This window comes from Elgaria multicarinata, chromosome 20 (genome assembly GCF_023053635.1).
Source record: "Elgaria multicarinata webbii isolate HBS135686 ecotype San Diego chromosome 20, rElgMul1.1.pri, whole genome shotgun sequence".
In the NCBI taxonomy this organism is placed as follows: Eukaryota; Metazoa; Chordata; class Lepidosauria; order Squamata; family Anguidae; genus Elgaria; species Elgaria multicarinata.
The window spans coordinates 14,503,854-14,516,735 of record NC_086190.1 but is presented as its reverse complement, the minus strand read 5'-3'; the positions used below and the strand labels follow the sequence as shown (position 1 = coordinate 14,516,735).

The 12,882-nt window shown below is 44.0% G+C and overlaps 1 protein-coding gene across 1 annotated transcript in view; it reads left to right on the top strand.

Moving 5' to 3' along the window:
• The first annotated feature begins 10,270 nt into the window (after positions 1-10,270).
• PLEKHN1 (pleckstrin homology domain containing N1) overlaps positions 10,271-12,882 on the top strand; it is a 69,011-nt gene continuing 66,399 nt past the window's right edge. Inside the window, exon 1 of the mRNA XM_063145455.1 lies at positions 10,271-10,378. Coding sequence (XP_063001525.1) covers positions 10,299-10,378 — 80 coding nt within the window. The 5' untranslated portion in view covers positions 10,271-10,298. The remainder of the gene's footprint in view (positions 10,379-12,882) is intronic.

Below are 12,882 nucleotides of genomic sequence, written 5' to 3'. Positions count from 1 at the left end.
AATGTCTTGGGCCAGTTCTAATTGTGTGCTGTTTTTTGGCACTTCGCACAAAAGCTCAGCTGCAAGCAGTGTGAGAAAGAATCGGGTGATGCTTTGAATCCAGCCGGCATCCCTCCCTGGGAAACGAGACGGCATCCCAGAGGCCTCTTTTCCCAAGAGAAAGGTGCCTGCAGAGTAGACACTGATTTGCAAGCCAAAGGCCATTCATCAAACCCGTACAACGCTGCAAAATATAGAACGGAAACCCAACGACAGAGTAAATTCAACAGTTAAAGAGAGTTTAGCGAATCTAGACTAAAATACACCTAAGCCATTACTCCCAAAGAATCATATTTACAGTTCGCTACGACGGCAGTTAGGAATTTAATGTGAATTTTCAAAGATGGTTGTGGATGATAGGAATTGTAGTCCAAAACAGTAGGAGGTTTATTTATTTATTTATTTATTTATTACATTTTTATACCGCCGAATAGCCGATTGGTTGATCCATATCAACCAATCGGTTCTAACCGTTTCCACCTCTACCAGGTCTTTTGTAAAACTATTGGGTCTTAATTGCACATGCAAGGCCAAAACGTTGTGCATTGCAACAGGGTGAAAAATACACCGTTGCCGGGAAAATGAATTGCCCCCATCCCCTGTTGGTGTAGATTGCTCCTCAGCTCAGATGAAATGGGGCTGCACCCCTGCATTCTATATAAAGCAATAAAATCATAGAATCATAGAATCATAGAATAGCAGAGTTGGAAGGGGCCTACAAGGCCATCGAGTCCAACCCCCTGCTCAATGCAGGAATCCACCCTAAAGCATCCCCGACAGATGCTTGTCCAGCTGCCTCTTGAAGGCCTCTAGTGTGGGAGAGCCCACAACCTCCCTAGGTCACTGATTCCATTGTCGCACTGCTCTAACAGTAGGAAGTTTTTCCTAATGTCCAGCCGGAATCTGGCTTCCTTTAACTTGAGCCCGTTATTCCGTGTCCTGGACTCTGGGAAGATTGAGAAGAGATCCTGGCCCTCCTCTGTGTGACAACCTTTCAAGTATTTGAAGAGTGCTCTCATGTCTCCCCTCAATCTTCTCTTCCCCAGGCTAAACATGCCCAGTTCTTTCAGTCTCTCTTCATAGGGCTTTGTTTCCAGACCCCTGATCATCCTAGTTGCCCTCTTCTGAACACGTGGAGCAAACTCCCAGCAATAACCAGCGGGCCTGTTTTACTTTTTGTTTTTAAAACACGCACCCTCGGTCCTCTCTATTTTGCTCTAACAACCCAGCTCTGGAACTCGGGGGGGTTTCTGTTTTGGGCTGACAAGCTTTTTGCCTGGGGTGGAAATAAAAATGCATTTGAGACATTCCCTCCTTTCGCTCCCGAGGCTGCAGGACAGAGCCCCACCCTCAGGCAGGAGCTGTCCTGTAGCTTCTGTTTGACAGCGATGAAAAACTGTCCTAGCTCAGATCTGCTGGACTTTCAGGAGCTGTTGTCAGTCAAGCGTGCTCCTTTCCATAGAAAGCTAGAGTGTATTCATTCCACAGGATGACAGGGGAGGGCGGAGGGTGGGGGTAGCAGTTGGTTCGAGACAGCTCGGGCAAGGGACCAACTTACCCTTATCAGTTTGCAAGGAGATTTTTTTTTCTGGCTGTAAACCTTTTAAAGGGTCTGTGAAACTCCGAGATCACGGATGAGTTTTATGAACGTACTACATATAAATGTCCAGGTCACACAAAAACGTTTCCTTTGGGCTGCTATGTTCCGATGTTGTTTTTAACCGCCAGAGCCGAAGACATCTACGGGACTTGTGTAGCTAGGGTGACCCTATGAAAAGGAGGACAGGGCTCCTGTATCTTTAACAGTTGCATAGAGAAGGGAATTTCAGCAGGTGTCCTTTGTATATATGGAGAACCTGGTGAAAATTTGTCTTCATCACCACAGTGAAAGTGCAGGAGCTATACTAGAGTGACCAGATTTAAAAGAGGGCAGCTTTAACTGTTGTGATGAAGAGGGAATTTCATCAGGTTCTCCATGCTAGGAGTTGTAGGACATTTTTCTGTCTAACCATGCATAGGATTGCACCTTAAGTGAACAAGCTGAGAAGAAAATCTCAGGTCAGATTTTAGCTTCGGCCACAAACTCAGTAAGGAGCTTGCCCAGTAGGGCCACCATTTCTCAGCCTTGGCCACCTCCAGTTGCAATATGGCATTAAAAAACCCTAACCTACCTTAATATTGAGAATGATTAACTTCTGTCCTGTTTTGCTATTGTTTGCTTGCTTAACCTAATTAAGATTGCCGTGAGCTCATTATGAAGGGTTACTGACGAATACATTCAAAGCACTTTTTGAACACCTTTGAAGCACTATATATAGGGTGACCATATGAAAAGGAGGACCGGGCTCCCGTATCTTTAACAGTTGTATTGAAAAGGGAATTTCAGCAGGTGTCATTCGTATATATGGAGAACCTGGTGAAATTCCCTCTTCATCACACCAGTTAAAGCTGCCCTCTTTTAAATCAAGTCACTCTAGTAGAGCTCCTGCACCTTTAACTGGTGTGATGAAGAGGGGATTTCACCAGGTTCTCCATATATACAAATGACAGCTGCTGAACTTCTATGCAACTGTTAAAGATACAGGAGCCCTGTCCTCCTTTTCATAGGGTCACCTTACTTTGTAAATACTGTTACTTTGATGCGTGTGCATGCATGTGTGTGCATATATACATGGTTTATTCAGTTCAAGATTTCTGGTGTGTTTCAGCATCATAGAATTAAGAACATCAGAAGAGCCCTGCTGGATCAGACCAAGGGTCCTTCTAGTCCAGCACTCTGTTCCCACAGTGGCCAACCAGCTGTCAGTCAGGGACCCACAAGCAGGATACAATGCAACAGCACCCTCCCACCCATGTTCCCCAGCAGCTGGTGTATATAGGCTTACTGTCTCTGATACTGGAGGTAGCACATAGCCGTCAGGACTAGTAGCCATTGATAGAATTGGAAGAGACGTCAAAGATCATGTAGTCCAACTTTTTGCCAATTCCAGAAATTGACTGCGTCCCCCAGAGGCGACCAGGCAGTCTCTACTTGCAAACCTCTAACGAAGGAAGAGTCCTTCAGGGAAAACCTACTGGGTATGTGGAAGGTTTTTCAGCATATTACTTTTGTTCCTAAAATGTTTGCTCTGCGAAACATAGGAAGCCACCATATACGAATTTGCCCGGCTAGCTCAGCACTGTCTATATCAGTGGCAACAAAACCAGCATTCCTACTGTCTCATTCCGCCCCTCCAGGGTTCCCCGGAAGGCCACACCCCTTCCTATAGCTCCGCCCCTTCCCCTAGACCACTGATTGGTGCTTGTCTGGTTTTTCTGCATTTTCTCCCCCCCTTTTAAAGGTCGAAATGCTCTCCTAAGGCTTCGTTACCGGCAGGAGGAGATTTAAGCGACAACATGGTGGTTGGCTGGTTTCTGTATACCTTTGGCCCCTCCCACTTTGCCTTAGCTCCGCCCACCACTGGAACGCAGCCCTTTCCATTAAGGGCATTTGCCATTTGCAACTGGAGATACCCTGGACTGAATCGGAGGCCTTGTGCGTACAAAGGGGGTGCTCCGTCCCTGAGCTGCGCCCCTCCCCATTTCACTTAGATGGCCTTTGCAAGATGGGGGGCAGAAAAAGGACTGTGGGAAGGGACTGGGGAGGGGGGAAGTCTATAGATCAGTGGTTCCCAAAGTGGGCAGTACTGCCCCCTTGGGGGTGGTGGGATTGCATGGGGGGGCGTTAAGAGGCAATGGGGTGGCAGGGGGGCGCTAAGAGGCAAAGGGGCGGCAGGGGGGGCGCTTGAGGTGGTCTTTTCTGAGAAGTGCCTCTCCAGAAGGTCTTAAGACCCAGGGACATTTTTATGGGAGAAGGTAGTTTGGTCCCAAGCCATATAGAGGAAGAATCCACACATGTATTAATACCATTTAAGAAGAGTCCTTTTAACGGTGAATTGAAATGTTTCAAAAGCACCAAAACGCTAATGAAGAGACATACCCTGCTTGGTGTGCCCCGCCATGCCGGCTGCAAAACAGAAGCATTCGCTCTCTTTTCCCTCCCTCCCTCCCTCGGCAAGTCTGTGGCGGGTGCTTCCCATTTAAAGGGGCCATGCCCAGGGGGCACTGGGCATGAGTTTGTGGAACCAAGGGGGCGGTTAACTGAAAAAGTTTGGGAACCACTGCTATAGATGTTAGCTTGCCTGATTAAAAACAGCACAGCAATATCAATATTATTTCTCCCTCCCCTAATCCACCACCTTAAAACACACACACACACACACACACACAAATCTAAAACCAAGGAACAGTTCTGTGTAGCTGAAAAACTTGCATCACAATTCCTGCTAGAAGAATCGCGTGGACAAGGATGAGGTTTATGTAAGGAATATTGGAGCATGTGTGCACGTGGGATGGGTTCAGTGGAGTATTCTTTCTCCCCACACAGCCTCCCACCTGCTCTGCATTGCTGTCCAGCCCCCTTCTTCCAGACTCAGATTTCTATAAATAACCAGCAGTTGCATAAAGTTTTTCCAAGCATGGAGCCTGTCTGCTAACCAACCCTGTTTAAACCAAACCAAACAAAAATGCACACACACCCAAACCCAATAACAAATACCTTGTTACTAGAAACAGGATTCTACCTTGTGGTCAAATTGTTGTTTTTCAGTGCTGTTCTTAGTAGCTGAAGCTGAGTTTAGTTTGTGTCCAAACTTCCAGCCGAAAGGCTAAAAGCTGAATATTAGACAACAGATGCAGAATTGACACTGGTGTCAAACCCGAAGGCGGGGAGGAGGTATTATAGGGGAGAAGGGACGGGCAAGGGTGTTTAGCCTTTCTCTTTGTAACCACGTGACATCGGAACCCAGAGAAAATAGGTAAATTGTAGGTTAAATAACCCACAGTTAACCTAGCTAGTAATCGCATGTTACCTGCGGGTTGTTTAACTCACAATGAACCTATAGATACAACATCCCCAATGGGTAAATTAACCCACAGTGGGCTGCCGTGACGTGTGAACATGCTGATAGCATCCAGGTTCAGAGGTCACACAGCAACCCCCGATTGAGGGTTGAACTTTCAAAATGACCACGGAATGCAACCAGCCCATGCCGTGGCAAATCAAGGGTTAAATAATTAATCCACGTTTTGCCACTGTTACATGCGAACCGTGTCATCCTTGAACAAAGAAAGTTCTGAGACATGAGGCCAACATGAAAATTGCTGAAGTGCAGGGCATCATAAGATTCAACTATATTTCCTGTGATTTAACTAAAGCCAATGTTTTTATTTTTTAATCACACCACATAATTTATCCAACTCACTATTGCAGTGAAATCTGTGTTTTCACCCAACAATGTTTTGTGAATGGCAACTGTTAAGTTAATTAAGAGTGTGTGCATTTTTTGCATTTCAGTTCTTTCTGACCACATAGTCTCTCTCCCTCTCTCTCTCTCCCTCCCTCCCTCTCTCTCTCTCTCTCTCTCACTCACACACACACACACACACACAGAGCGCATGTGTATATAAATCTGCCAATTTGTTAACACTTCACACATTTGATGGACAGTGTCCATGAAAGCTTATGCCAGAATAAACATAGTCTTTATGGTGACACAAGAATAATTGTTGTTGGGATCATAGAATAGAGTTGGAAGGGGCCTATAGGGCCATTGAGTCCAACCCACTGCTCAATTTTGTAAACTTTGTGGCTGAGTTAGAATTCGAACCTGGGTCTCCCCACTCTAAGGACAGAGAAGGCCCTCTCCCACGTCCCATCATAGCGAATGTATTGTGCTGGTGGGATACGGAGAAGGGCTCCTCCAAGAGATCTGAAGTCTCGGGCAGGCATATATAAGGACAGGGCGCTCCCTCCTTTATATGCATGCAGCACCTGGTGAAATTCCCTCTTCATCACAACAGTTAAAACTGCAAGAGCCCTGCCCCTCTTGACCAGATACAAAAATAGGGCAGGGCTCCTGTAGCTTTAACTGTTGTGATGAAGAGGGAATTTCACCAAGTGCTACATGCACATAAATGACACTTGTTGAAATCCCCTTTTCAATACAACTGTTAAAGATACAGGAGCCCGGTCCTCCTTTCCACATGGTCACCCTAATCTCATTAGTGAACCACAGCTCGCTTCTGCTACAGAGAACTTAGCACGCCTGTTCATCCATCCTCAACATAATAAAGCCTACGACGACTGACATGGCTAGAAATGTTTTGACGAATCATATCAATATTCCAGACAAGTGCTAGATATGGTGGAAAGGTGAGCAATTACCTTTTCACAGGTTCTTTCAGATCCCACACCATTGTGGCTAATCTGCAGCAGCAAGGCATGATGGGAGAGCTCTTTGTTTCAAAGCTGAATTCGACTGCTGCATAACTCAGTGATTTAAAATTCTCTTTTGAAGGGAACTCCAGGAAAGCGACCTTGGCCATAGCTAGACCTAAGGTTTATCCCTGGATCGTCCAGGGGTCAAACCTGTTCATCTAGGTGACACACGGGGGATCCAGTGCTCAGGCAGGGGCGAACCCTGGATGATCCCAGGATAAACCTTAGGTCTAGCTGTGGCCCTTGTTAGCCTGGAAGAACAAGGAGATTATTCTGTTTTGGCACTTTGGAGGATAGATCACCAGCTTGTAACATGGAATATTTTGAAGGCCAAAAGCCTCGTATGTGGTGGATGGAGAAAGGCCATTTAGCCATTTGGCCAATTTATTTATTTATTTATTTATTTACAGTATTTATATACCGCTCCATATCGAACGTAGATTCTGGAGCGGTAGACATAGGGCTAAAACAGTAAAAAGAAAGGAGATTAAAAACAGCAAATTAAAATTGTTCAATTTAAAACAAAGGACCAATAAAAATGGCGGCTGGTCAGTTGAGGAAGGCTTCCTGGAATAGAGTTTCCAGGAGGTGCTGGAAGCAGCCTAGCGTTGGTGCCTGCCTGACCTCCAGGGGCAGGGAGTTCCAAAGGGAAGGGGCCACCACACTAAAGGCTCTTCTCCTGGTGGACTCCAATTGGGTCATAGTTCTACATGGAGTATGCCCTCCAATTGACTCTGTGTCATGAACTTAGGTGCCATGGTCCCCAGGTTGGTAAGGGAGGTTGGTGAGGGAGAAGGCGCTCTCTCAGGTATCTTGGAGATGCCACAGAACAATGACTGGTGCAGAAACACATGGGGCAGGTCATGGGCTTTTCTGAAAGGGGGTGGTTCAAATTTACTCAGGAATGACTGCTGTAGCCATGTACATCTTAGGCTCAAGGTATATCTTACAGTATCATCGTGGGTTCTTACGGTTTGTGGCAACTTTTATTTATTTATTTATTACATTTATATACCGCCCCATAGCCGAAGCTCTCTGGGCGGTTTACAAAAGTTAAAAACAGCGAACATTAAAAACATACAAAATTTAAAACCATCAAAACAATAAAAACAACAGTATCCATTTAAAAACAAAAGTTCTGGGGCCCGTTAAAAAACAAACTTAGCGTTGTTAAATGCTGTTAAATGCCTGGGAGAAGAGGAAAGTCTTGACCTGGTGCCTCAAAGGTAACAGTGTTGGTGCTAGGCGAGCCTCATCGGGGAGATCATTCCACAGTCGGAGGGGCCACCACTGAAAAAGCCCTATCTTTTGTGTCCCTGCTGCAGGGAAAAGAGCACACATTGAGCGGTGTCTGTGCTAAATGGGCGCTCACATACCTGGAGGAAGCTGCCTGCTGTGTCTCTGCTTGATTGACCGCTCTGGGCTTTGCCTCCTCCAATCAGCCTTCACTGGAGGACAGGTAACTGTATCACATCTGTTCAGCAGGTATGATTAGAACATTTAATAACTCTGGAACAGAGAGGCAGCCGGCAGAATTACCCACCTTCTGAGGAAGCTGCTCGTTGCCTCTCTGTGTGAGTCACTGCTATAGGTTCACTCCCTTGCGGTCAGGAGGCAAATCCAGAACTGGGACTTAGGCAGAAACACAGAGGGTGGGCTCCATTTCAAGCCAGTGTTTCTTTAAAACAAACAAACTTTGACGTGCTCTAAAAGTGAATCCTTAAGATCATTAAGAGGAATCTTGCTTTATCAGACCAGAGGTCCATTTCATTAAGCATCCTGTTCCCAAACTGTGAAGCAGGGCACATATTTATTTCTTTTATATAAAAGATTTTTTAACCTGTCTTTCAGGGGTCACTGGCGGCTTGCAACGTTCCAAAAACATGAACATGCCAGTTAAATACATCCATGCACACACAGGAAGCAACAGCTAATGATTTTGAAACACCGGATGAAGACTAGAATAAATATATCTTCAGGTGTGTGGTGTTTTTTTTAAAAGCCAGCAGTGCTGAAGCCAAACATATCTCTCCTGGGAGGGGTGGGCGGAGTTCCAAAAGTTTGGGGCCACCACTGAGAAAGCCCTATCTCAATTACCTGCCATCTTAATGGTGTTTGGGCAGGCTCATACATGTACAGGTAGTCTTTCAGAGAATGTGGTCCCAAACCACATAGAGCTTTAAAGGCCAAAACAGTGCCTTGGCTTGGGCTTTTTTCTGTCGTCGTTCCTCAGCAACTGGTATTGCATGGTATACAACCTCAGTATCTGGAGGTTCCACAGAGCCATGAACATGACTAAAAGCCATCAATACCTTCATCTCTTTGTGTTTTCAAGCACGCCTTGGATATATGCCAGTGTGGTGTAGTGGCTAAAGTGTTGGACTGGGAGTTGGGAGATCCGGGTTCTAGTCCCCCACTGGGTGACTTTGGGCCAGTCACAGACTCTCAGCCCAACCCACCTCACAGGGTTGTTGTTGTGAGGATAAAATGGAGAGGAGGAGGTTTATGTATGCCGCCTTGGGTTCCTCGCAGGAAAAAAGGTAGGATATAAATGCAATAATAATAATAATAATAATAATAATAATAATATATATATATATATATATATATATATATATATATATATATATATATTCAAGCAAGCTTTTTACAACGATTTTAGTGTATTTGTACTCTGACTTGCTTATTTTGTTTTAGGCTGTGCTTTGTGTGTGTGTGTGTGTGTATGAGTGTGTGTTTCCTATTTTGGTGGTAATATTTGTATACTGCAATGTGAGAAATTAATTTCTAAAAGGCAGGGTGCAAGTAAGTACATAAGTAAGTAAATACAAGTAAATAGATCAACTCCTACAAATTTGTTTGATGCCCATGTTAAAGCCATTTAAAGTGCAATCCTACAACTGCCTGTGCATGTTTAGACAGAAAAAGTCCTACAATCCTATGCCTGTTTAGACAGGAAAGCATCCTACAATCCTATGCATGTTTAGACAGGAAAACGTCCTACAATCTTATGCATGTTTAGACAGGAAAGCATCCTACAATCCTATGCATGTTTAGACAGGAAAACGTCCTACAATCCTATGCATGTTTAGACAGGAAAACGTCCTACAATCCTATGCATGTTTAGACAGGAAAATGTCCTACAATCCTATGCATGTTTAGACAGGAAAATGTCCTACAATCCTATGCATGTTTAGACAGGAAAACGTCCTACAATCCTATGCATGTTTAGACAGGAAAAAAACCCTCCTACAGTTCTGTAGCCAACATGGTTGGCTTGGACATGCTGGGAGTTGTAGGACTTTTTTTTTCTGTGTAAACATGCGTAAGATTGCGCCCTTGATTGTTTTATCTGGTCTTGGCATTTTTTTTGTTTTTGTTTTCAGCCGTTTTAAATTGTTTAAATTCTTTGGGTATGTTTTAATCCCTGTTGTAAGAGCCTGTATTTGAGAAGGCTTCTAATCAATCGGCCGATCCATCGTTGCGGCATAAGCTTTCACGGGCCGCAGCCCACTTCACCAACCTTTGTGTGGTGTTTCGGTCCTTGTTTTTTTAAGGGCCTGGTGGGTGGAAGAGATTCTTGCAGTAGCCTCTTAAGAGAACTTAAGTGTTCTCTTGGAAAGGACATGAAACAGCAGCCAGTAAGCGTGGCCGCCTGGCCTTCTAACTCATCTGTGTGTGCATATGCTCTCAATGCGCTCTCAGATCCCCTAGGCGGGGAAGTGAGAATCCAGCAAGCAAAAAGCAGTGTATTCCCAGCTCACACACCCATAAGAGTCACCCTTGCAGACGGAAGTGGGGAATGAATGCATGACACACTCAGAGAGAGCGCACACCTCCCTGGCTTCACACGCTCGGTCTGTGTGGTGCTCCGGCCGAGCTCTCTCTCTCGCTTCTGTTTCCCCCCAGCTGTTCCTGGATTATAACAGCCGCTCTGAACATGGGGAACATGGCTTGTGTTCCCCAGGCACCTGGGAGGTTCCGATACTCTTTCTCTAGGAAACCCTCGCTCAGGAAAGAGTGAGTATAATGTGTTCTAATCCCTTTGCTTTATGGCTCTTTGGTGTTCTTCCTCTGTGTGTGATTTCTTCTTGTTTTCTTCAAAAGAAAGCCTCGCTTTGGGAAAAGTATTCTCTTACAGCGTCCTCGCAAAGAAGTGTTTTGTCTGGCTGCTTCCAGGCAGAGGCGCATGTCATTTTCTGGAGATTTGCAAGGGCCAAATGTTTCAAGAACTTGACACTTCTCAGAGGAAGGATTTTGCGGTGCGGTTCTTAAAAACCAAGGGCAGGGTGGACTCAACTACTTTTTTTTAATCTATATATTCCTTTGTGTGGCTTTTGTCCCCCTTCGCCTTGGGGGTTACACCTCTGACTGCATGAAATTAATTTAATTTAAATTCTTTTGAAAATATAACCTGCCTTAGGTTTGTTTTTGTTATTTAAAAAAAAAAATAGCTTGCAAAACTAGTAAATATTTTAATAAGTAGTGCAGTCTGACTATGGAAGTTTACTCAGAAATCAATCCCACTGTGTTGGTTTGGGCTTACTCCCTAGTAAGTGTGTTTAGGACTGCATCCTAAACGGTTTAATAACCAATAACAATTTAATTGTTTTTTTTTAAATGCAGTGCCTACAAAGACTTTTAGCATGAGCTTCTTAAATGCAACGTTTCATGCTGTAGGCAGTGCTACGAAGAAGGCCACTTTCTCATGGTTTTCGTGATATTTATAATCCTAAATTTCTGTGGCATATTCCAAGGTTCAAAAGGGCTTGATACAAAGGGGGAGTAGAAACCAGGGGAAGGATTTTTTCACTTTATATGAAAACAAAAAACAAAAAAAACTCACCATGGGGAGAAGTTCTAGTGATCTGAATAATGGTGTAAAGTCTTTTGGGTTTTTTTGCATTTCTTTCTTAATTTATGCTTCCCTGGGAAATGTGATCTGCTTCAGAAATGTAGTAGTAAGCAGAGTAACCCTATGCATGTCTACTATGAAGTAAGCCCCACTGAGTTCAGTGGGGCTTACTCCCAGGTAAGTGTGTATAGGATTGCAGCCATAGTAAACTTTTTTTTCCCCATTTCTTTTCCTAGGTTTTACAATGTATGTTTTAAACTTTGTAAGACCGCCTTGAGGCCCAGTATTGGGCAAAAGAAAGGATACAAATAAATATAATAATAATAATAATAATAATAATAATAATAATAATAATAACTTATTTCATTATGTGTTCCCTACACATACTGTATTTCTTCGATTCTAAGATGCCATCGATTGTAAAAAAAAGCTTTGATTCTAAGAAATAATAAACGCACCCGCGATTCTAAGACGCACCCCGTTTTTAGAGATGTTTATATGGGGGGAAAAGTGCGTCTTAGAATCGAAGAAATACAGTATCAAGGAGGAAAGCTTTTCGACTCCATGTAAATGGTTGCCCCCAACTCAATTCTCTGTATGTGTGTGCAATAAAACTAGAGTCTTGCAGGGCAGGGGGATCTACACTATTGCTTTTAAAGCTCTTTGAAAACGTTTTGAAAACTGTATATGCAGTGTGTCCTGGGCTCCAACAGTTGTCAAAACTGTTATATAGCGCTTTAAAGCAGTAGTGTAGATCCCCCCTTGTGCCACTTTTAATGGCTAACAAATTTATTGCAGAATAAAGGTTGATAGACTAAAGCCATCAGTGGGCATGAAACCATATGCCCCCCATTTTTGTAAACCGCCTAGAGAGCTTCGGCTATGGGGTGGTATATGAATACAATAAATAAATAAATATGCCACAATAAATCTCTTTAAGGTGGTCAAGATGTGTTCTCTCTCTCTCGTGCCTTCCATAACAAACTTAGCATGACTTCCCCTCTATAGAATTTCTCCCAGTCAAATTAACAACATGTATGATGCATGATAACATGTGAGTCCCACATACAAGTATCCTGTTATTTCCTACACAGAATAGCTTTTTCTGTAAGAATGTCATCATGTTTTGAAGTGCGGGCTTTGCTTAGAAGTATATTCTTTCCCCATGCTGCCATTATACACACTAATTTTAAAAAATCAAGCCTTTGGTCATTTAGGAACTTCATGACAATGTTCTTACTTTAAAAGGGCTGTTTTGTAACGACTGAAGAGCAAGCTCAGGTTTACAATGGAAAGGCTACACAAAAGGGGGGCGCCCTAGGGCTAGGGAAAGGGGGTGGACCCCCCACAAGAAGGTGTTTTTTGTTTTGTTTTGGTTATCTAGCTTTTGCCCTTTTTTGTCCTCTTCTAAAAGATTGAAAGGCCTCTCCTAAGTTACTAGCTGTAAGAGGTTTAGGATACAATATGCTTGTATTTTTGGACTTTTGCTGTTGGTTCCTCCCCTTTTGCTGTTGGTCCCACCCATTTTAGCTTCAGTCCCGCCCACCATCAGAATGTGGCCTCTGTGAATCATAGAATCATAGAGTTGGAAGGGGCCTACAAGGCCATCGAGTCCAGCCCCCTGCTCAATGCAGGAATCAATGTACATGGGGTTCTCAGGTAGTCACCC